This window comes from Alexandromys fortis, unplaced genomic scaffold, assembly GCF_014885135.2.
Source record: "Alexandromys fortis isolate MF-2015 unplaced genomic scaffold, M_Fortis_MF-2015_v1.1 scaffold_31, whole genome shotgun sequence".
NCBI lineage: Eukaryota > Metazoa > Chordata > Mammalia > Rodentia > Cricetidae > Alexandromys > Alexandromys fortis.
In genome coordinates, this window is record NW_026067974.1 from 2,893,207 (window position 1) to 2,916,256 (window position 23,050).

The window sequence follows — 23,050 nt, forward strand, 5'->3', positions numbered from 1 at the left end:
AACACTTTTACTCCCTGGCTTAACAACTGTTTGAATGCTGGCTAGTATAACAGAAAGGCTCCACTATTTTATGGCTGGGAAAACAGAGGCAGAGACAAATCAAGAAACTCACTGGAATCCTGCAACTCCTAAGAGGCAGGGTTTGAACGTAGGCCCTTTGGGTCTTGAGTTATTAGCCACTGTACTTTTAAAATCACACAGACAACAGCTACAACAAGAAGCCCGGTAAAAATGTTTTAAAAAATAGAACTCAGAGATTGAAGGTCAAAAACCATGACTGACTCTTGGTGGCAGGCTATGCCCAAGTTTTTCTAATGGTTAGGAAAACATTCTATTCTGTAATCTTTCAACAAAAAGTCTAACACCATTCATATGTCAGCAGAAGACAAAATAAAAGTGTTGCTGGCCTAAGCTTTCCCTTCTGTCTTAGCAAGTCTCTGTTTATAAGAGGCTGGGGATGCCGTGAAGGCCAACTGTTTGCAGAGCACAGATCTCAGGAGCCACAGGAATCTGGACACAGGCAGGAATCTGGTCAAATGATGTAGCTTTCAACCTATGGTATAGAATCACAGTACAGATTCTGTTGAGTCTTCTAACACTTTCTCTTTCATTTTTTATTGTGTATATTTATGATGTATGACATCTTTTGACAGGTACGTACATAGTGAAATGATGTATTTGTCCCTTTTAGTACTGTATTTGTGTGAAGCAGTTAGAATGCAAATCTGCAATATGCAATTTCTATATCTTTTTTCTTAGTTCTGTAACTTTTAAACTATAGTTACACAGCGGGTCTTTACAAATGATTTTCTAGCAGATACGGAAATACTTTATGAATCACAGAAGATTAAACTGACATTCAAAACAGCATTTGAGTGAGACATATTTCTGCCCTTAGCAACCAAGAGGAACTTGTCTCTTACAGGTCAAGCCTTTCTCATGTGTCTTTTGAACAACAGCACTTGGCACTGATAATCATTCCTTAGAAATTCTCTCCTCTCTAGTATCCCCATTCCCCAATAATCAGATCTTCATTTAACGCTATCAGCTTGAAGGCTCCCCATCTGGCCCCTCTACTCTACCTCTTCGAGCTGTCTCAGAGGACTTCCATGTTCTCTCTGCAGTGCCGGGGCTTCAGCACTCAGTAGGACACGGACACAGAATACTCACCTCTCTCTTATCAAGAGCTCCACATGCTGGCCTTGCTCCCACACCCTCACTAGACATCCACCAGCTCCTCAGAGTTTCTACTACTGGGGTTTGTGCTCCTTCTTCCTGAATACGTCTTTTCTGCTGACATCCTTGACTGTTACAAATTTTGCAATCTCCAAGAATCCAGCTGAAAAATCCAGTTTCTCTTTCAATTGTTATTCGCTCTGACACAACCACTTCTTTGAAGTTCCTGATTTATTTATTCAATAGTCCTACTGAACGATGGCCAGCGCAGTCTGGAGCTGCAGTGAGGACGAAGCACTTCTAATAGGAAGACAAAGCAAGTGAGCAGATCACGAGTGACGACAGTGGTGACGGTGATGATCAAGAGGTGACATCGAACCAGAGAAGATGATGAAATGAAGGAGAGAGCTTTGTGCAGCAGGGGAATTTCATCCTGGGCAGGTGGGACAGCCAGCGCCATAGGTCTGGAGGAGGAGCAGGCGTGGCATGTCTGAAGGACTCAGAAAGATGAACATGGCTAGCAGGCAGAATCAGAATGACCAAGATATCAAATAGTTGTTACAGCCCCCAATGAAGGCCCTAATGAAGCCATTCAGTACCCTAGTGCTGAGCAGGCAGAATTTCCTGAGTCAGAAACACAGCTCCAATTACACTTGCTCCTTTCTCAAAAACACCAATAGCCCCTCACTGTCTGAATATTAAAACAAAATCCTTCAAAACACTTTGCCAGGCATTTGTTTACATAGTCCCCACCAACTCTTAACTTATTTTCAAATACTTCTTTTCATACTTCTTGTGCCAAAGACTAATGTTTGAAAAACCATAGTCTGGGGACCAAATCTTGTCTATTACCTGATTTTATAAATAAAGTTTTATTAGAACACACCTCAACCACTTCTATGACTGCTTTCCTGCCAAAATGGGAGAGTTGAATGGTTGCAACACAGACACATAGTTACATAGTTACTTTTTTTTTTTTTTTAGGACAAAAAACCTTAAGAAATATTTTGCTGAGCCAAGTTGTAAGCCAAATAATCTTTTAAAAATTTCTTACTTATTTCTCACCTTAGATGTTTTAGGTTGTTACTTTGTTATTCAATTCCAAAGCAATTCCTATGCTCTTCCTTCTACCTTCATGAGCCTACATTCATCCATTCTTCAGGGACCATCTGCTCCTCATGACCCCTTCTTCTGTTCCTATGGTAAGTAGAAAAATGTCTCCCTGGAGCTGTTCCCACCCTAGTCTACAGAATCTAGGCTACATGTAAGGAGAAGTCCGGCTGCTAGTGTCATCTCGCCTTAAATTAGTGAGACTGTGCTTGTTCAGCACAACGACAGAGAGCCTTAAAAGTGGGTGCTGGATGTAGAAGGTCCAGGACTGGAATGAAGCAATATGAGAAAATGTGGACTGGCCAGCTGACTTTGAGGATGGAAAGACCAGAGGCCAAGCAATGTGCGTATCCTACAGAATCTGAGTAAAGAAATGAAGAATTCTCAAGAGCCCCTAGAAGAGCATGAAACTTTTCACTGAACTTCAATTTTAGGCCAGAGAGACCCATTTTGAACTTTTGGCTTTCACAACTATATGATAATATATCTACATTGCTTTAAGTCACCAAGTTTGTGGCAACTTGTTGCAGCATCTATGGGAGACAAGTGTATTTTCCCTCCTTCCAAATCCATGAACATCTGAAACTCTTCTGTGGCCCCTCTATGCTACGGTTGTATCAAATTCATATACATTTTGATTCTGTCTATAAATGGCTAGCTCCGCAAGGGAGGAACATATAGCTCATTTTACCTCTGTGTTCATTATAATGACAACCACAGTGCCTTGTCCAAGAAATCATAACTAGCGAATATTTATTGTGCTGGAAAATCTGAAATGCATAATGCAGCATATAGACTAAGGTCAAACAATCAGAATATCCACACAGTATGAATGATTCAGAGGAAATAACTCATTCTGAAAATATCTTAAAATTCAGAAAGTTAAAAAGGTAATAGTCTTAGCTACACATGGCTATCAGGTTACCTGTCATTTCTCTTTCGAAAACGAATGTTTGGAATAAACACACAACCCAATGAAGAATGACATTATGAATTAAAATGTATTTCTGCTAGTTTAGCCGAAACAATGCAATGATTCTGACAGACAGCAAAAGCAACGGCACCATTCTTGCCAATCCTCTCCTTACAGGTCATGTGAATGAAGCCAAATTTTGGGGTATATTTTTTGTTATCAGTAATGTCCAAGAAAGCAATTAGGAATAATTAGAATACTTGCTAGCGAGGTATAATGCTCAGGTATTCACTGTGACAAACACGGATGAAGAATGCTAAAATTTGGTTTCCAAAAGGGGTCTTCACAGGGGGGCTCTGAGAATGAAAATGAATAAAAGATAAAGCCATTTCAATTATTGCCAGACTATAAAAGGTTTGTGCCTTTGTGTGATAAGGAGACACAGAACAGAGACAGAACGAATGAGTCCATCCTGCTGGTTCCATTTGGAACCTGAGAAGCTTCTGGCATCTACTAACTCTGAAGCAAAAGCTCATGTAAAACTAAACACAATTCTGTAGACAGAAAGGAAAAAAAAAAAAAAACAGAACTGTGAAATGGACCACTTTCACATTAAAGATTTAAAATTCTTTTCATTTACAAAAAGTCAACCAATTGCTTCTGTATTTTCACGGTTGATCCACTGTCTTTCCTTAGATATAGTTGTTCTCTCCCCAGGTTATAAGGAGATGTGTCCTTGTAGGGAAAGGTGACTCTTCCCCACTTGTACTCATTATGGGTGAGATAACTTAATAAGGAGTTCACTCATCAATCACTGCGCATCAGCTATGTGTCAAATGCCATGACAGGTACTGGAGGGTTGCGCTGACTGAGAAGCAGCACGTGGTGAGGCGGGAAGTGTGCCTCTGGAGAAGATTCATGACAGCATTTCTCATACCGCAGCAGCTGTCTGCTTCTGGAGGCTGCAGTCTTAATTAAACCTGGAGAGGGGCAACCTTCTCATTCCCTCACAGTCCCCTCGATCAGATGGAGAGGTCCAGGGGAATAGAGAGGCTATTTGTAACCTATGAGTCTGAAATTTGACTCAAAACTTTAAGAATATAATTTTGTCTCTTATTCCAATAGAAGAGAACTTTGTATTCCCAAGAAAAGTCAGTATTTGCTTAGAAAGGTCATTTCCTTATTAGAGAGTTAGAAGGAAATAATAGTGTCCTGTGCTATTAATTTTCTTTTGTAGTATAATCAATCACTTCACTCTGCAGCTACTGAAAACAATACTTATATATGGTCTTCCATATTCTGCAGTGAAGGGGACTGGCGGTGGCTCAGGCAGTCCTCTCTGTAAGATCTCATGAGGCTCCTAAGTGTGGAGCATAGATGAGGTCTTATCTGTGGTTTGTCTCAAGGAAGATCCAAGGCTTCCACCAGACGGTTTGCAGATCCTGGCCAAGTGAGTTTCCCTGCAAAGCAGTTCAACCCTTTGAAGCATCCCAAGATCAAGAAAGCCCAGCATAAAACAGGCATTAAAATCATGTGCGGTGTATTCAGGAAATCCTGTCACCTGGAAGGGGCTGTACTGGTCACAAACAGACTGCGTGTCCGGAACATGTTCCAGGGGAGGGATTACACCAGCCCATCAACACAGGAAGCACAGGCCACGAGAGCCATCTGAAGAGTTTGCCTAACACATCATTTTAGACCTTTCCCCTGTTCTACTTCACATCAGAGCTTACCTATCTCATTACATCAGATAAGCTCAATTTTAATATGTTCAATAGTATGCTAATAATTAAGTAAATCCTGCTTTAGTATTTTGGACGACACTGTTTTAATTCTTCAGGTGCTTCTCTGCTCATCTTTTGTTTAAACATGTAAAACTCATCAAAGAACCGTATGAAGCTGATTGGTGTACTAATGCCTTTTCTTCTTTTGCCGAGACTGTAATTTTATACCATGGAGTTAACTTTTTAGAATCATTGCATCCACTCCTTTCTAGTCTCTAAAAATTAAAATGAACTCATTTAATCCAAGTTTAAAAGCAAAACAAAACAAGATAAAACAACTTTACTTTCATGGACTCTGTGATACGCATTCAGGTACGTCTATATTAAATAATTGTCAGGTTAAGAGCACTGAAGACCTTCGTGCTTATGGCAGCCTGGTAATCAGAAGTTAGCGAATGACCTGTTTTGAGATTTCTGTGCTGGATGGTCCAAGCCTACTCTTGCTGCTTCCCCATGGCTTAGATCTTTTCTCACCTCCAGTACCACTCTGGTGTATCATCGTCACTCACATCCTTGACTCTCTGCTCAGGAACCTTTGTCTGAGGTCTTTCTTACCCTCGTTCTATCAGACAAATTATTCTGAAATCTGGCATAACCTTCCATAAACACGCTGTAACCAGGAAGTCCCAGCAAATGGTGCAGAGCATCCAGTTAGGGCTGTGCAGATACAGGGGAGGTGATTTTGTTTTTCCACCAAATTTTATTTGAAAAAGTAAAATGTTAGTCTCAAGGTTTTTATTTTTTTGTTTTGTTTTGTTTTTTGGTTTTCCATCCACTTCTAAAGGAGTAACTGGATGATCTGGATGATGATAGATTATGTATATTTGTATTAACAGAGAACCTTCACTGATTCCCAAGGCTTCGAGGTCTCATCGGGGGAAAAGAAAAAGAGGAGGGAAAAAGAAGGAATTTGTTTAACATTGGGCAAGGAGCAATAATGACTGAGAAGGTTTGCATCAAGTAGCAGCCACTTAGAGACAGAAGCTGGCCACCCCAGATGCATCATCTTCAATCCTCATCGTGAACAGGAGTTACCGTCCCCTCCTTCACGGGCAAAGAAAGGAGGCTGGAGGAACTGACAGAACAAGAACCAGTCCTGTCTGTGGCAGGGCTGGAACCTGAACTTTGCAGCACACTGTCTTATCACTGCACTTTCCTGTCTCTCAAAAGAAAAGAAAATCAGTTGCATAAAGATGTCATTTAGGACATCAACAAATAATATTATGTCAAAAGTAAAAGCAACTGTGATAAATCTTTTTATCCTGCGATACTTAGGAAGCCAGATACATTAATTTAAAAAATTTATAAATGTATAAAAAGCAAGTTTTAGTTATCTGTTTAAGGTTGTGAATGATCTTCTCTAGGAGGCATATTTTCTCAATCTCATATTCTCCCTATTCTACTTTAACTTTAATTTTCATTAAAATTTGGGGTTATGAAAGAAATGGGCAGCATTACCACACCATGTGGTTCTGAGGATGAATGGCAGTTAAACCCGGCTAGTATAGAGTCATATTGTTTCAGCAAACATTCCAGAAGGGCTCCACGGTGACTCCGCAACCTCTCTCTCAGTTTTAGGAGTGTTACAGAGTGTTACACCCTTCCCATTCCCTGCTTCCCATTCAGTGTTTCTCAAAGTTCCTAATACTGCCACCCTTTACCACAGGTCCTCATGCTGTGGTGACCCCAACCATAAATTATTTTCATTGCTACTTCCTAACTGTAATGTTGCTACTGCTATGACTCATAACGTAACTATCTGTGTTTCCCGAGGGTCTTAGGAGTTGTGACCCACAGGCTGAGAACCACTGCTCTATATGCAATACATATATGGCCCCAAAGGTGTCACTTAGGTCTTGCTGTGAGGTTTCTATGCCATCTTATGATTCTTTTTACCTTAAAGAGATGCTTTACATTGCAGACACAACAAATGATTTCTCTTTAAAGAAAAAAAGTTCAGAAGTTTCCAAGGAGAACAAAACAAATACTCTCCCACTTCTTTGTCCTGAGAAAGCCAAGGATATCACAAGCTAGACACCTTGTACCTGACCCAACAGGACTGAAGTTACATCCTGTGCATTTACCTCTAAGTCATGAAACTTAGACAAACTGGATTTTGTTCATTGACTTTAATTTAGAAACCTCTCTCCAACGCAATCTGTTTGACGTTTTGAAGAGCAATTTCACGCCACACCCCTAAATCCTCAAGCTGACCTTATGAAGATGATATTCCTTCTCTGGAGTCAGAAAGCTAAGTCTACAGAGAGACAGCTCATAATATTTTGCGGCTCTTGGCTGCCATTGATTCTGAGACCATATGATTTCATATAGTTCTAAAAATGAAAATCAAAACAAAACAAAAACAACCTCCACAACAACAACAACCATAAAACAAACAAAAACCTTGCCAATTCAGTTGTGACATACTCTGTCAGCTATACTCTTACTACACTCCAAGGGCTTACCAAGTATCCTAGACTTGAAACACTGTTCCTTCTAAGCTTGCAAATGAAGTAAATATTTTCATATTTTTATGATGTGTGTGTGTATGTAAGTGTGAGTGTATGTGCTGTATACGCACATGAGTGAAAGCATCCAAGCCTGTCTGTTTGCAGAGGCCAGAGGAAGAATTAAGGCTTCTTGCTCCATCATCCTCTACCTTGCTTCCTTGAGGCAGGGTCTCTCCCTAAGCCTTGAGCTAGGCCGTGAGCCAGCAACTCCCAGAAGTCCTCCTGTTACTATCTCCTCCTCCCTCCAGCAGGAGGGTTATAGGAATCTACACAAACATGCCTTGGTTTTTTATGTGGGCACGAGGGATTTGAACTCAGATCCTCCACACCTGCTCAGAAAGTGCTTTTAACTCCTATCTTCCACACTGGAAATAACACCTATCTCACAGGGCTGCTAATGAGGCTGTACTGAAATAAAACTAGTGCTTAAATTGTAAGACTATAAATAGCAAATGTTAGCAAACCTTCTATATTGATGACACAAGTTTAAAGATAATATCTGCAATGATGATATTAATATTGTTGTGAAAGAGCAGGAGTTCACAATTTAATTTAAGTTAGAATTAAACTGAACTTTTTTTTTTATCATATTAAGCAATTATAAAACCTGTTACAGTTGCCTCTCTGTCCTCACATGAACTCTGGAGACCATCAATTATTATCTCAACAGATCACCTTCAGTTTGAAAGGAGACATTGTCAGGCCTAGCGGGAAACCATTTCTGTCTGACATCATTTACAGCCTCTCTAGCTACTAGATGGAAGTAGGAATTATACTCTAGGCATTCTGTGATTAAAGTTAGTTTTGTGAAAATAACTGGTGTTTCATCTCACGGAAGAGTGATTATTCCCTGTCTATTGCCATCAGCACGTATCCTCTGATGCTTCTGTGACCTTCGGAGCAGGCTCCGCATTTGCTCTCCCTTTCTTTTTGAACTCAGTTCATGTTAAAGTTTGTTAGTCATGTTCATTCTGGGATCTATAGGTTTTTTTTTTTACTTGATTAAATCCTAGACTTTTCACATCTGCAATCCCCTCGACAACTTTCTTTCTGCCTTGAGAGAGAAATGAAATCTTTCTTGTCTGCCATGTCTTCATAACTTGAGGCTACCGACAGTATACAGGATTAAAGTATAGATCTGAGATAAGTTCCTGGAAATGAGCTTCTATGAAAACCCATCATCTGTGGTGGCTTTGGGATTGACTCACAGTAGAAATTGGGTGGCATATATTAAATACAAGAAACATGATGGTTTCTTGATTTGTATGACTCAAAGGACTGTATATATTTACTTCCTATGCAGCAACAGAAAAAGGGCAGGTTGCTGCTATAGGTCTGATAGTACTCAATAGCCCAACAGCCAGTTTCTCAGAATTTTTTTCCTATTGAAAAAGGCACAAATTTGTCAATTGATTGATACACAGATGGGTCAATAGGGAGGCATGTAGTTGTTTAAGATCCAAGGTGATAGGTAAGTGTTTATTGCTCCCGAACACATGAATACCAAACTGAAATATTATAGTGAATTTCAGGTTTTCTATCATCTAATAACCGATGGAGAAGCATAAGTATCTCTTTAAAATAGTCTTTGTTACTCAACGTGACCATCATCCCTACCCTCATCACTATATCCAGCTAGTCTTGGTTCCTTCCTTCTTGCTACTCTTATACTTCAGCGTAAGAATTGTCTATAAGACTTTTGCAAATGTAGGTCATATTATTTTATCACTGCTTAAAACCATCGATGGCTTCCTGTGACTCTTAAAATAAAAGACGAATATCTTTGCATGCCATTTAAAGCCCTACACAAGCTAGCGGTTGCCCACACCTGCAGCCTTATCTCACGGTGCTCATCTGCTTGCTCATATCTGCTGGGTCCACAGCTTAGTTCTTACTGTCCCTCACACACTGCATGGTTGTTCCTGGCACAGAGCTACTGTATTGGGCTGGAGAAACCCTTCTCATTGTTCTTTTCTAGTTGTGGGGGGACCCCAGTCCTATCTCTTCAGAAGAATGTTGTCGACCATTATTAAGTCGCATCTTCATGTACTTGCTGTTCCTGGCTGGTTTCTGGATGTGTGTAACATTTACTCCCTTCTGGAACTAGGGTATTTGCTTGTTCGACCATTTGTTTAACATCTTTACCTGATACATTTATCCATGTTGTTGGACAGCAAGGGAATATGAATAATCCTTCAGGCATTCTGTGTTTTATATTGCTATTTTAGTGCCTAGGTCTGAGTCTGTCCCATTGTAGATACTCAGTAGTTTGAAAAAGAATGAAATGCATCGAAATTATTGCCTTTTCTTAAGGGATTTATGTTTCTCTTTGCTTTTCTTTGGGCTGGGAATAAAATTTAATCCAGGATGAAATTATTTTTCTTGAAACTAACCAGAATTAAGTTGTCCAAGATTGAATTCAATGCATTTTCTTAGTAGAACCATATGGTACTGACCTTTCATTTGTAATAATACAAGGGAATCCATGTTTACCATTTCTTGAATGGTTTGTCTATGAATATCAACAGTCTTAAATACCCAACTCTGAAAAATGAAGTTACCAGAGAAGAAATTGATTCTGCAAAAACAGCTTAACTTTTCTCTCTGCTGACACAGCCACACAGTAAGACACTGCCTAGTAGACCAGTTCCAAGAGAAGCAGGTGAATAACCTACGGGACAACTCTGGGGCAGGCAAATTGCACAATGCCAATTCTGTACAGTGTGGTTGACTTCCACCACAGAAACATGGTTTTTCTCTGACAAATTCAGGCTAATCATTAAAATATACTATGAGGAGAAATAAAAAAAAATGACGGAAGTGTGAGGCACAGAGCAGTAGGAATGAGAAGACATGAAGGATGAACGTTGGACCTCAGAGAAGGGAGGAGTCTCAACGAAGAATCCTGAAGGCGTTTCGGATGTCACACCACTGCCTCTTCCCCACTTCACACCACTGCCTTGCCCCCACGTCACACCACCATCTCTCCCCACTTCACACCACTCTTCCCCACTTCATACCACTGTCTCTCCCCACTTCAAGAGATGTTTTCTCCTCGGCTTAAGCAGCTTCCATGTTGCTTCTATACTAAATGTGTTACATACTTCTAAAAAATTGAGTTATCTTCTTAGAATTGGTTTTTGATCTTGGAAAGGATGCCCTAAGACTTGACAAAAGTGTCAGTTATTGTCTCAGAGCATTAAGAGAAGACACACCAAGTTGAGATCCTACTTTTAAGAGTTAAAATCCTGGACTCAACAGTTAACAGTTCTACTGCTCTAGCAGAGGACTGGGCTCAGTTCCCAGCACCAACATGGAAACTCAAAATCACCTGTGACTCCCGTTCCAGGTGCTCTAATGCCCTCTTCTGGACTCAGTGGGTACTACAAGGGCATGTGGCACAGACACACAAACAAAACACATACTTATAGTACAAGTGAGTTAAAAAATAGAGTTAAACTATTGCTAATTAATGAATCATCAGAAATGATGGAGGATGCTTGCATAGACAATGGTATATCATCAGAGGGTTGGTGCTTCTGGGAAGATGGCTGAGTAAATCTTAATTAGTCAACCAAGTTCTAACAGTTTGGACATTCACTTTTTAAAATAAGAAATGCTGTAATCAAAATATTTACACATATATCTTTTATTACTCACTTTGTAAAAATACCAATAGTTGAGATTAGTGAGTTAAAATATGTGATACTTTAAAACATTTTTAACATTAAAAAACTTTTCAAAGGTTCTTTAAAAAGATCTTCTGTGTGTGTGTGTGTGTGTGTGTATGTGTGTGTGTGTGTATACTGAAGAACGTTGTGCCAAATTACATTCCCACCTGTAGTTGATGGGAATGTTTACTTTCAACTTTAATTAGTGGTAAGTCCAGATGGCTCCTAAGTTGTTGTGGTTTTTTTGAAATGTCTAATATATGAGTAATTTGAGAGAGAAGAAAGTGTATTACTTACAAAATGATCCATGCCCTGTGCTTCCTTTTCTGGCATCATTTAGGTCCTTGTGGGTGTAGAAAAATTAGCTGCAACTGCATCTCAGTTCTGTGAAACACCAAGCTTAAGACACCAGCTATGATATAGTCTTCTTGTTTCTTGTGTAGACACATCTCTCTTTCAGTCTTTTAAAGTGTACACTTAGTTGTAAATGTCAATTTAAATGTGCGGGCAGAACTGGAAGGTTTTTTAGCATAACAACAATCTTAATTCCAAGCTCTCCTAAGTCTTGACCGCTATATTTTCTTGTTTTAATGCAGTGGCCTTTACATAACTCTGCATTCATACCTGTTTATAAGAGGTTGAATGAGAAAAGTATGTAAGTATGTTACATATTTCTACTTCTGGCTTTTGACTATTGAAAGGATGTTTTTACAACCTATTTTTTCATTTCCTTGAGAATCTTAAAGGCAGGAAGTTTTAAAGCTATTTTAAGTCAGAACTGGGTGCTTTTGCTTTTGCTTCATGATAATTCTATCAATCTATATGTCAATCAAAGACGAAGCAGCAGTTGATTCACACGGTGATTACACAGTGATATTGGCCATGCAGATCTGACGGAGATTGGGAGAGCGTTTCCAGGGTTCCACTGAAGATGCCTGTGTTCCCTCCATACTGTTTTACTAAATACAGTAGAACAGACCAAAGGTTGTCATGGTTACCGACAGACAGTACAAAGATAAGGTGCTGATGAAAACACGTCCCCACAGTTCCCCATGGTGATCACACTTTAACTAAAAGCAATATTGTTAAAAGCTCTATATTCAGAAGAGCTCCCGTCTACCTCCTTTCCTAATGGATCCACGCTGAATGAAGCTTCGGACAACCAAATACTTGCCGGACAGAAAGGGAATTTCAATTATTTGAGGTATGTAATTACCATGTAACCCAGCAGTCACCTCAGCAGTAGCACTAGCCAGACTTGGACCATCTTTAGCTTCAGCTCCATGGAGCACTTTCCATGTACCCCACTGCATCCTCTAGTTTCGATATGAGACAGTGGAGCTGAGGGCTAAGTCATCTGTCCAGAGAGAGAATCAACAGCCACTGTGCTCCCTGGAGCACCTCTAAGGAAGCTCAGAGACTCTGCAGAGCTCCAGTCCATGTGGACTGACGTATGTCTTGACATCTGTCTCCACAGGAACTCTGATGAGGATGGATGGCCATGCTTATAGTGTAAAAAGCATACATGCTCCCTGGAAATCTACATATGGAGATCCTAGCTTAGGTTTCAGGAATAGTCTAAAAATGGATGCAAAAAGCAATTATTTGACATTTTTAGAAGGGGGATTTCATCAGAGTTCAGAAAAATAGGGAATCCAGAACGGGTTCAGGATTACCTTTCATTGTGGGATATTTGTACACTGTGTGAAAATGTATGTCTATGACTGGTGTAAGAAAAGCTGGATGGTAAATAGCTAGGCAGGAGGTAGAGGTGGGATTTTGGGAGAGAGAAAGGATGGAGAGGAGGAAGCTAGGAGCAAAGACACAGAGAGGAAACAGGAGGTGCAAGATGGAAGATAGGTAACGTCACATGATAGAATATAGATTAATATAAATGGGTTAATTTAAGTTATAAGAACTAGTTAAGAACCTAGCTTTCATAATTAATAAGAAGTCTCCATGGTATTATTTGGGAGCTGGCTGGAGGGACAGAGAAAGACTTGTTATAGTCCTCTGAGCTTGTTTTTAAGCTGTTAGGTACAAGAGGGCTTATCCTACATATTTTTGAGGAAAAACTTTAGTATAACCTCCTGGAGTGTATTCATATTAAAAGAAAGTAGAGGCAATTGCCCAAGTGACTATTTCACATTGTAGCTTGAAATACACAGAGGAGTAAAGCAAAAGAAATGAGGTTGGGGGTTCTGGCTGACAGAGCTACCTCACTCTAGTAATTTTCTGTTCCTATTATATACATGAAAAAAAATCACTGCTTACAGAAAAAGAAAGACTCATTAAACCTAAAGAGCTATGCCTATAAAGTTGAAAAACACTGACAAAACATGCCAACATTAACAGCTAGACTTTAAATAAGCAGTCAGTGTAGAACTGTTTCCTGGTTTGAAACATCAAAGCACGTACAATCTCACAAAGGATAAAAAGTGCATGCGTCAGATTTCTGTTCTCTTCCAAAGAGGTTCTGCTGAATTTCAAATATTTTCCTTGAATAATCATGTTTGACAGAGATAATGGTTGATGTTAGTGAGATAATTAAAATTAATGGCGGCGACGTCCACTGGGCTATGTGCATGCAGGTGTTTCCCTTTGCTCTTCCCACCTAATCATAAAAATGTTTAATAAACAGAATTCTGAGCTACACATATTTATCAGAAGTGACTGGGGTTAGTCCTTCCTAAAACGCACAGAGAAATCCTCCATATAATGAATTATTATGTTTTTATGACATATAGCTCTATTTTTAAAATGCATTAGAGTACATAAAAATTTAAACACACATTCATCTTATAAAGTGAACAGACAGTATTTTAGGGGATGGCTTCCAATCTTCAATAATGGATCTGTTAGGTCAAAAGTTACCAAAGGGTCTGTGAATGTTAGTTCAAGCCAAGCAATGCTACTTACTAGGCAGAATTATACCCACAACTAAATGTTTTGACAATTAGGAGGACATTATCTCCTTTTCCCTGATTACTCATTTGCATCCCTACCCACCTGTTCATCTGTCTATCTGTCCTTCCTTCCTCCCATCGATCATCCACCCATCCATCCACCTTGATGCATTTGGTTCCTGGCTTAGAGAAGGTTAGAAGAAGGGACTAGGGTGGACAGAGGAATGCTGGAGCAACACAGATAGCAGGGAAAATACTAAGGGAAGGGACAGAAACAAAGACCACACGCTGTTCTAAGTGCCACATATTAACTGACACAAGGACGATGGTAGGCAGCCATCATGACTAATTCAATTATATCTGATACACCCTAATGTTGAAAATTATATCCTTCCAAGGTGACCACGAAGCTAACATCTGCCTACCCAATCTCTGGAATCATCTGCATACATGCAGAGAACATGGTAGAGGTTAACAGCATGCAGCTTCCGAGGCTCAGCCCCAGAAGGAGGCAGTTTCCCCCTTGCTCATTTGACCATCTGTGTGGGAGCTTTGTGCACCATGTATATTTAACTACCAAGGCCCCCGTGCTGGAGAGGGTATAGAAAACAGGTACTGGAGTTGGCATTTAGATGTCAGCCTACAAGAAACATCAAATGACTGACTATAACCACGTCTGAATTCCCTACTAAGAACTGTCCAGCTGAACCTAGCTACTACACAGGACTAAACGGCAGAATACTAAAATGGTTTGGTCATCAAATTTTGGGGTGACTTATAATGGAGGAATGAGGAATAGGATAGTCGATGATAACACTCACACTCTGTATAAAGTTCCATTTCATCATTCTTTCTTCATTGTACCTTTTGTGTTTGTATATTGAGAGCTGTGAAGTAAGTGTGAGTTAAAATACAAGCACGCTGCTTGCTAATACGGAGTTAGAGCAGCTCCTCTACAGCAGTGGTTCTCAACCTGGGGGTCTCAGTGCCTTTGAGAGTTGGGTATCACATATCCTGCATATCAGATATTTACACTACAATTCATAACAGTAACATTGTTACATGAAGTAACAATGAAGTAATTTTATGGTCAGGGGTCAGCACAGCATGAGGAATTTTGTTAAAGGGTCTCAGCGTTAGGGAGGTTGAGAACCACTGCAATAATCAGCTATCTGGATCCCTCAACTAACCAGAACCTCCAGTCTGAAGTGCAAGAGTAGCCCACCCTCTGAAATGAGTCACAGCTGTTTACAAATTCCTGCGTTACTGCTAACTGATGGTGTGACAGTAGGCCGGTGGGCCAGCCCGTTTCTTCACACTGGAAAGGAGGAGAGTGCAGCAGTGTGTTCCAGACGGCAGGGATGACGATGAAGTGAAGTGGTATGTATATCAAGGTTTGAAATTCTCATCCCGATACGTAATGTTGAAAGAATGACTTCAGTACTTAACATCTTTGTTAAATGGGCATTGTAATTAGTAAATATTTACGGCATAATACAGAACCTCTAAGCTTAAGAAAATTAAATTAAAAGCAAATTTTACGCTAGGATATCTAATATGAGTAGTGCTTTTTAAAATCTTCACAATATTCAAATTTGTGAAAGGTTATTTAATATTTTTTTCAGGAATAAATAAAATTCCACTTCAGATTGTTTCTTTAATAGCAAATCATTCTTGTATAATGGATATGATATCTTTAAGTATAATAATTCATTTTATTTAAAAATGTAATCGTGTTATGAATATTATATTATCTTCATTTACCTGGTGACCATTTTCTCTCTTTGTATAAAATTGCTCTATTCCAGCTCTGTGCACCTATGGACGGTTACTAGGTGACTGTGAGCTGCTGAGGAGCAGGGTCTCAGCGGAAGCATGGTGCCACAAGAACATCTATGGGGAAGCAGGAGGAGTTACTTATGAGCAGTGCTGGGACACGCTGTGGTATTGCGAGGAAGGATGTCCCACCCCTCCCAGTCTAACATAAAGGAATTATTCTGTCTCATATCATGTTCAAATGCCCATTAAGAAATTCGTATTGCTAAAAAATTTTAAGCTACCTGATCCTGGAATATGATTTTGTTTTTAGATAAACACAAAACATTTGCATAGTTTAAATATGTCCTTGCTTTTCCGGGATTGGAAGCACTGAGTAAATTAATAAAGCACTCCATTTTCCTTTGTTCAATATTTGCCAGTTGTTCACCATTTCAGACAATCAGGTTACAGATGCCAGTGACCTTGTGCTACTTGAACTGAGAACCGAAGGTGGCTGTGTTACTCTACCCTCACGGCTCTCACTTTTGTAGGGACTCTATGTGCAGACAACAGCATTAGAGTTTGACATCGCCTAGCGCTGTTGGAGAAGACTTCAGCTATTGAGAACATTCTGCCATGAATCACAGTCCTCTTATTTTTTCTATTTTATAGTACTGACATGTTATTATTGATTTTTATAAATGTTAGAGTTAGAAGGATCACCTATAATTTTCAATGCAGGAAAATAAATGGTATGTTGAAAACAGTTATGAAAAGCTGAAACTCTCATGAAGAGGCAGAGTGCCTGGGGACACGACGAGGGAAAGGAAGCAGTGTCCAGTCATTTGGGTGTTCCCCGAGGACGCTGTGCTGGGTGTGGGGAGTTACTGAGAAACGGGAAAGATCCCCAGTGCTGACACACGGTTCCCACACAGCGGCTTCCCTTTTCCATAATCAGTATGTTAATGTTTTAATGAGTGGCTATCAATTTTACTGTAGACAAATGTATTTCATGCAATTATACTATCAGAATTGAGTTTTTTTCTTCTGCTTTGTTTAACAAATTATCAAAAAAGTGCAAAAAAAAAAAAAAAAAGACAACTTACAGTCCATATCAAGTATGGCACGAACAGCTCTAGCGAGCTCCTTGGATTCCAGAAGCAGGGCTGTTGGGACGTTGCGTCCGTTCCTTCCCAGCAGCGGGAGCGAAGTCTGCGAAGACATCACAACTCTTCTGTTACTGTGTGGGCAACGGAACGGCCTTGAGCAGACTGCACAGCACGTGACACCGGCGCATCTCTGCTAAGCCTGAATTCATCGCCACTGTGTTTGTACAAAAATATTTCTAATTCTGGCAACGTTATATCCATAGAGCCATACAAGCTCTGAATCAGAGACTAGTATCTCTGCTTTCACGTGTTTATTATGTATTAATAGGCATATTGTAAGAAGTCGTTTGACTTTATACATAAGGCGGAAGTAAATGAAGGCAAGCCTGCGTCTTAAATGATTTGTTGGATCTTTTTGTTCCATTTTGCACAATATCAGACTACACATATAAACCTTAGTTTAATAAACAGATGTTTTTATTCCTGATAATAATATTAATTATAAATTCAATATATGTATATTTACTTAAGAAATTATCTATTAAATCCTCCCATTTGTTTTTCCTAATTACAGAACAGCCTATGGACTTTATATATTTTACTATGACATCTTATTTTATTTTTTATTAATAAATTTTGTTTTTGATAATATCATACTTATATATCAATATGCAGCGCATTCTGGCTATGCTCCACGATCCTATTTCCCTCCCACTCTGACAGCCCCCCTTCGCCCTTGTAAATCTCTTTTCCATATTTGTTACTTTGTGTTTTGTGTTCCAGAGTTTAACTAAAGTGTCATCTGAAATACATGCATTATGACATAATTTAGAACGCAGTGTTTTCCTCAAAAAAGAAGACAGACAACTCTAGTTTGAAAAAAAAAACAACCCATCTTTTTAAACATGAAGGCATTAAGTCACAAGGATGAACTTAAGAAATCCCCAATTCAAACTCATAGGCTTTACTCTGTGTTAAGTGGCCAAGGCAACAAAGAAGATGTGGTATATTAATACGGGAGCCCAGGATTGTGATAGTGTTTAGCTTACAAGGCACAGCACCAATACTGCAGCTTTTAAAGTGGCCTTTTTTTCTTCTAAGAAGTGCTTTACGGTAAGAACTGGCTTTTCGCTTTTAACTAATTATTTTTAAACTTGGAATTTAATATTAAAATCTGAATTAGTAAAGGTCGAAATGAGACTGAGGGGTGGGGCACAGCTAACATGTAAAACAAAGGTATGGCTACTGAGCGTTTTCAAATCCTTACAAAAACAGTAGTCACAGAATTCACAGAATCATATTGTAAGCAGTACGATTAACAACAAAAATGCCTGATTCTTTCACAATAAGAAATGAAATATAAAATGAATGCAAAAGCCAGCAACTTCAGACATTATTTTCCCCTCTTTTTGTGTTTAAAGAGAAGGTCTCACTGTAACCATGCTAGCTGGTCTTGAATTCAACACAAATTCTCTTGTCTCGGCCTCCCCAGTACTGGTATTACAGGCAGAAGCCTGTGTGTGGCTCCTATTTCCCCCATTGAGCTGTTGTTTCCTCAATGACAGTAGCTTGTGTTCTGTAGGTGGTACTGGTGGAGATGGATGCAGTATGAACTATGGCAGTCATGAGGAAACAAGCACTTTCAGCACAGGCCGGTAGGCCTCTTTCTTCAGTTGACGCTCTTCACCATGTACCAAAGCCTAGGACAGACAAGCCTTACGTGTGTGTTGTAGCGGCTATGAGAAATCCTGCGACAGCAGCATGTGGATAATACCAAATCAAGGTGTAGTCTACAAACATGCTTCTTTTATTTATATCTACCGGATGATGAAAATGAAAGAAGTTGATTGTGGAAATATGTTTTGCAAAATTCTATTTGACGTAACGCATCTGCCAGGCTGAGACGTCTTCGGCGGTGCGTCTGCCACCAGCAGCTTACCCACACACAGACAGGATGTGTGAATCCGCAATCTCAGAGTACGACGTTACAATGGCTGTCTAAATGCTTCCAGCAGTTTCTTTTAAAGAGATGGAGCCTAAACAGTATGTTCCTGCACTTCCTTCCAAAAAGTTAAAAAGCGTTCAGTGGGAATCGCACTGCATCCTGAAACTACCCGAGAGTATTTTCACCACAATCATCCACAAAGAAATCAGTGTCCCCATGCAGCAGGGCACTCTTACCTTAGATTCGAGAAAGGACCAGAACTATCTAGAAGCACTTCCTGCACAGCCTAGTGACAAGGAAGATGGTAAAGGAGATTTGTAAGTTTGAGAGCTTAGAAACAAAACCAGAAACTTTGCTTGATTATTCAGTATTTACAATTTCCTCCTTCATTGAGTATACAGATGATCCTATTATGGTGGGTGAGTCAATTATATTAACATGAAATTCTACTTGGAAATAATTATAAAATATTTATTTATTTAAAGTATTTGTATTTAATTTATCTCTCTGTGTCCTCTCTAGAGTGTGTGTGTGTGTGTGTACACTTCTACAGAGGCCAGAAGAGGGTGTTGGTTTCCGTGGAATTGGAGTTAAGGTGGTTGTGAGTCACCTGACACGGATGCTGGGAACTGAATTCGGGGGCTTCCCAAGAGCAGCAAGCACTCCTAACTGGTAAGAAAAGCCAACACTCTAGCACTTCATGATAGCGTGAACAGTTACCCAACTATGTCTACACGGTATCGGGTTTTTAGGAGAGTATTAAAGCACAGTATGTTTTATTACATGCATATTTATTACTAACAATCCATGTAATATTAGCTATTTTTTCCTCTAAATCTGACTGCAAGTTAGAATCGCTGTTTTGAAACAGAGATATTTCTGTACTCACCAAACACCATGACATTTTTCTGTGACAGTACTTATTCCTCCTCCCTCCTTCCCTACCTCTCTCTTTTCTTCTCTCAGCACTGGGGACTGAGTTTAGGACATCAAATGCTAGGTCAGTATTCTACCATAGAAGTATATTTCCACCCCTCCTCTTAACTTTTTATTTTGAGACAGGGTCTCATTTAGTTGCCTAAGATGGTCTTGGATTTGCTCTATTCCAGCCTCAGGATCCCAAGAAGCTAGATTACAACCTTGTGCCTTCAGGTCTGACAAGATTTTTTAACCAAACAATGTAATATAGTAATATACCTCAATATGTACAGGGGATTGTTTTCAGGATCCCTGGGTCTATCCAAATCCACAGATGCACAAGTGGTTTAGAGAAAACTTACCTCTACAAAATGAAGGAGCCTTTCAGTAGATGCCTTAAAGGTTTTCCGAGACATTTCAGATTTTCGCAATTGGCAGTCAAGAACTGTGACCCTCTTTCTCAAGTCCTGGACACTTTCCTGGACAAAGGCGGTAAAAGAAACACTGTCCATATTTCTTCAACAGTAGTGTCTGATCTACCATTTTACTTACTGTCTCTCTTTCTAAAATTGGTTCTAATTTAGATGAGAGGTGGAATATAACTGATTAAATATTTAAAGGTTAATTTCTACACACATACTTTAAGTTCTATGACATACTGTATATATGACTTTCATTGATTTTTACATGACTTACATTCAGCTTATTTTTTTTAAGAACTTGTTTTAACACAGGGCAACAGAAAGCCTCTCATGGAAAGCATAGCCAAAAGTGCTGAATATATGCACACACAAACACATATAGACACACACACACACACACTCCAATGTATGGTTGAACTAGTAACAGAAAAATAAAAGCATTCTATGAAGAAAGCAGGGGAAAGCTGAAGCATCATTTGCTCTGAGGCACACACATCCTGATCGTGGAGGTCCACACTGCGGATTTCAACAGACACGTGACACGCAGAACTGCAATGGGTAAATGAATGATACAGTTTTCATAATCAGGCTCTCTGAATTTGGCTCTGGTCAGTAAAAAGTCTGTCCTGAATAATTTCCAAGTGTAAATCCCTACCCCAGTAGAGTTCAAACAATGGTTGCTAGAGAAACAAAAGGAGATTTGGGGGCTGAACTTGTATGACTTAGGTGACATGAAAATCCATAACCCGAAATTATCACCTAAATTGGTCTTAGGCAAGAGAAACAAAACTTGAAGCTATTTTCTAAATTGAGATTTCATAGAATTTCCATAATATGTGTCAAAAGAACACAAATGTACAATAAAAAAATCACTAAACATGAAGAAATGTTTTTTTATGAATTGACAATCAAACAATTAATCATCAGATCTAAAAGAGTATGTATATATTTATTAGTCAGGTACATAAACATAATTATGTTTGTAGTATATTTAAGAAAGAGAATTGAAAATATAATAGGCCAGAAGGTGTTAGCTCATGTCTTTAATCCTAGCTCTCAAGAGGCAAATGAAGTGTATCTCTGAGTTTGAGGCCAGCCCAGTCTATAGAGTGAGTTCCAGGATAGCCAGGCAGTAAGGGTTGCACAGAGAATCTATCTTGAAAAACCAAAATAAATAAATAAATACACAAAATAAAAAGTATAACAAGAAAGAAACACAAAATAGACCCAATGTGACATAAGTCATTTTAAAAATACAGTCATTAAGTTAGAACACAGCAAATAATTTCATATACCTAAAAAAATGGAGAAACTAGAAAACAAAAGTCGAAAAAATTCTGAGGACTTAACAGAAAAGTTAAAAACTGAAATATGAACAGAGGGGAGTCTCTTAAATTGCACGTAGATTACCAGAAAGAATCAAAGGGAAACAGCACGGGGTTGGAGAAATGGCTTGTAACTTTCTGTTCTTAAAGAGGACCTGGGTCCAGTACCCAGAACATACAGGGCAGCTCACAAACATCTGTAACTCCAGTGCTAGAGATCTGAAACACTTTGCTGACCTTAGCAGGCACCAGGCGCATACATGGTACACATACGTGCAAGCAAAATGCTCATGCACTTAAAATGAATTAATAAATAAGTGTTTTTAAAGAGCCAGGCATTGTAGATTGTGGTGCCCATGCTTAATCCCACACTTAGAAGGCAGAGACGGGGCCATGTATGAGTTCTAGGGTAGGCAGGAATACATTGTGAGATCCTGGAGAGAGAGGGGGAGGAAGGAGGGAGGGAAGGAGGAAGAGAAAGTGGGGAGAGAGGGAGGTAAGGAGAGAGAAGGAGAGAGAGAGAGAGAGAGAGAGAGAGAGAGAGAGAGAGAGAGAGAGAGAGAGAGAGAGAGAGAGCAATCAGGATGAGCATTTAGGATTTCCCGGAACGGCAAGACAATAAACCTCCGATTAGGAAGTTAGATGAATCCCAAACAGCACAAATTATAATAGATCAGATCAACAAATGATTCATAGAGAGTTAGACACTGATAGCAAAGCCAAAGAGGTCTTAAAAATCATACAGAAGGAAACTAATTACAAATTGACTGATAGTTGACACAATAGCATGAAGTAAAAACAACGACAAAGTTATATGGAACACAATACTTTAAATGCATCTAAATATATTTTAAAAGTTGAAACAAAATGTTTTTCAGAGAAACAAAATGGAGAGTTTATCAACAGAACTTCACTAAATGAATCTGAAGCCACTATTTCAGCAGGAAGTATGAATAAGAGGTCTTGGACCACATTACACACAGCAAAAGTGAAAAAGTCAAAACAGAACTAAACTTCTACCAGACACAGAAATTAAGGAGGGAGAGATGATTAGGTTTATGTTCAATAGTGCTTGTAATATATAGATGGGGGAGGTAACTATCATTAATTTCACCCAAGGGCTTGAGAGATGGCTTAGCAGTTCAGAGTACTGGCTGCTCTTGTAAAGGACTCAGTTTTGATTCTTAGCAAGTACATAGTGGTTTATAACAGTATTTTTGCCAAAATAGTGAGAAAAAAAAAAAAAAAACGAAGGAAGTTGCTTCCTGCGCTGCAGTCAAAGCATGGGTGTGCTGGAAGATGTCTACCATATGAAGAAGCAGATCCTCATTCCAACCTTCAGTCAAGGTCCAAGCCTCTGTGGCTGCAGAGGAGGCCTAAATACTCTCACAATAGAACACCCAGGAGAAACAGGCTTAACCACTATGCCAGCATCATTGGCCAGACTGCTGAGACAGCCATGAAGAAGACAGAAGATTACATGTGTTCGCTGTGAAGTCACAT

The 23,050-nt window shown here is 39.4% G+C and overlaps 1 protein-coding gene across 3 annotated transcripts in view; it reads right to left on the reverse strand.

The window, feature by feature from the left end:
* The window catches only part of Stxbp4 (syntaxin binding protein 4), a 147,097-nt gene that overhangs the window by 39,071 nt on the left and 84,976 nt on the right, over positions 1 to 23,050 (reverse strand). For all 3 annotated transcript variants that reach the window (XM_050156651.1, XM_050156648.1, XM_050156650.1), the window contains 3 exons: positions 20,163 to 20,279; positions 19,119 to 19,168; positions 16,935 to 17,068 (listed from right to left, as the gene is read on the reverse strand). In XM_050156651.1, the coding sequence (XP_050012608.1) occupies positions 16,935 to 17,068; positions 19,119 to 19,168; positions 20,163 to 20,279 (301 nt within the window). The remainder of the gene's footprint in view (positions 1 to 16,934; positions 17,069 to 19,118; positions 19,169 to 20,162; positions 20,280 to 23,050) is intronic.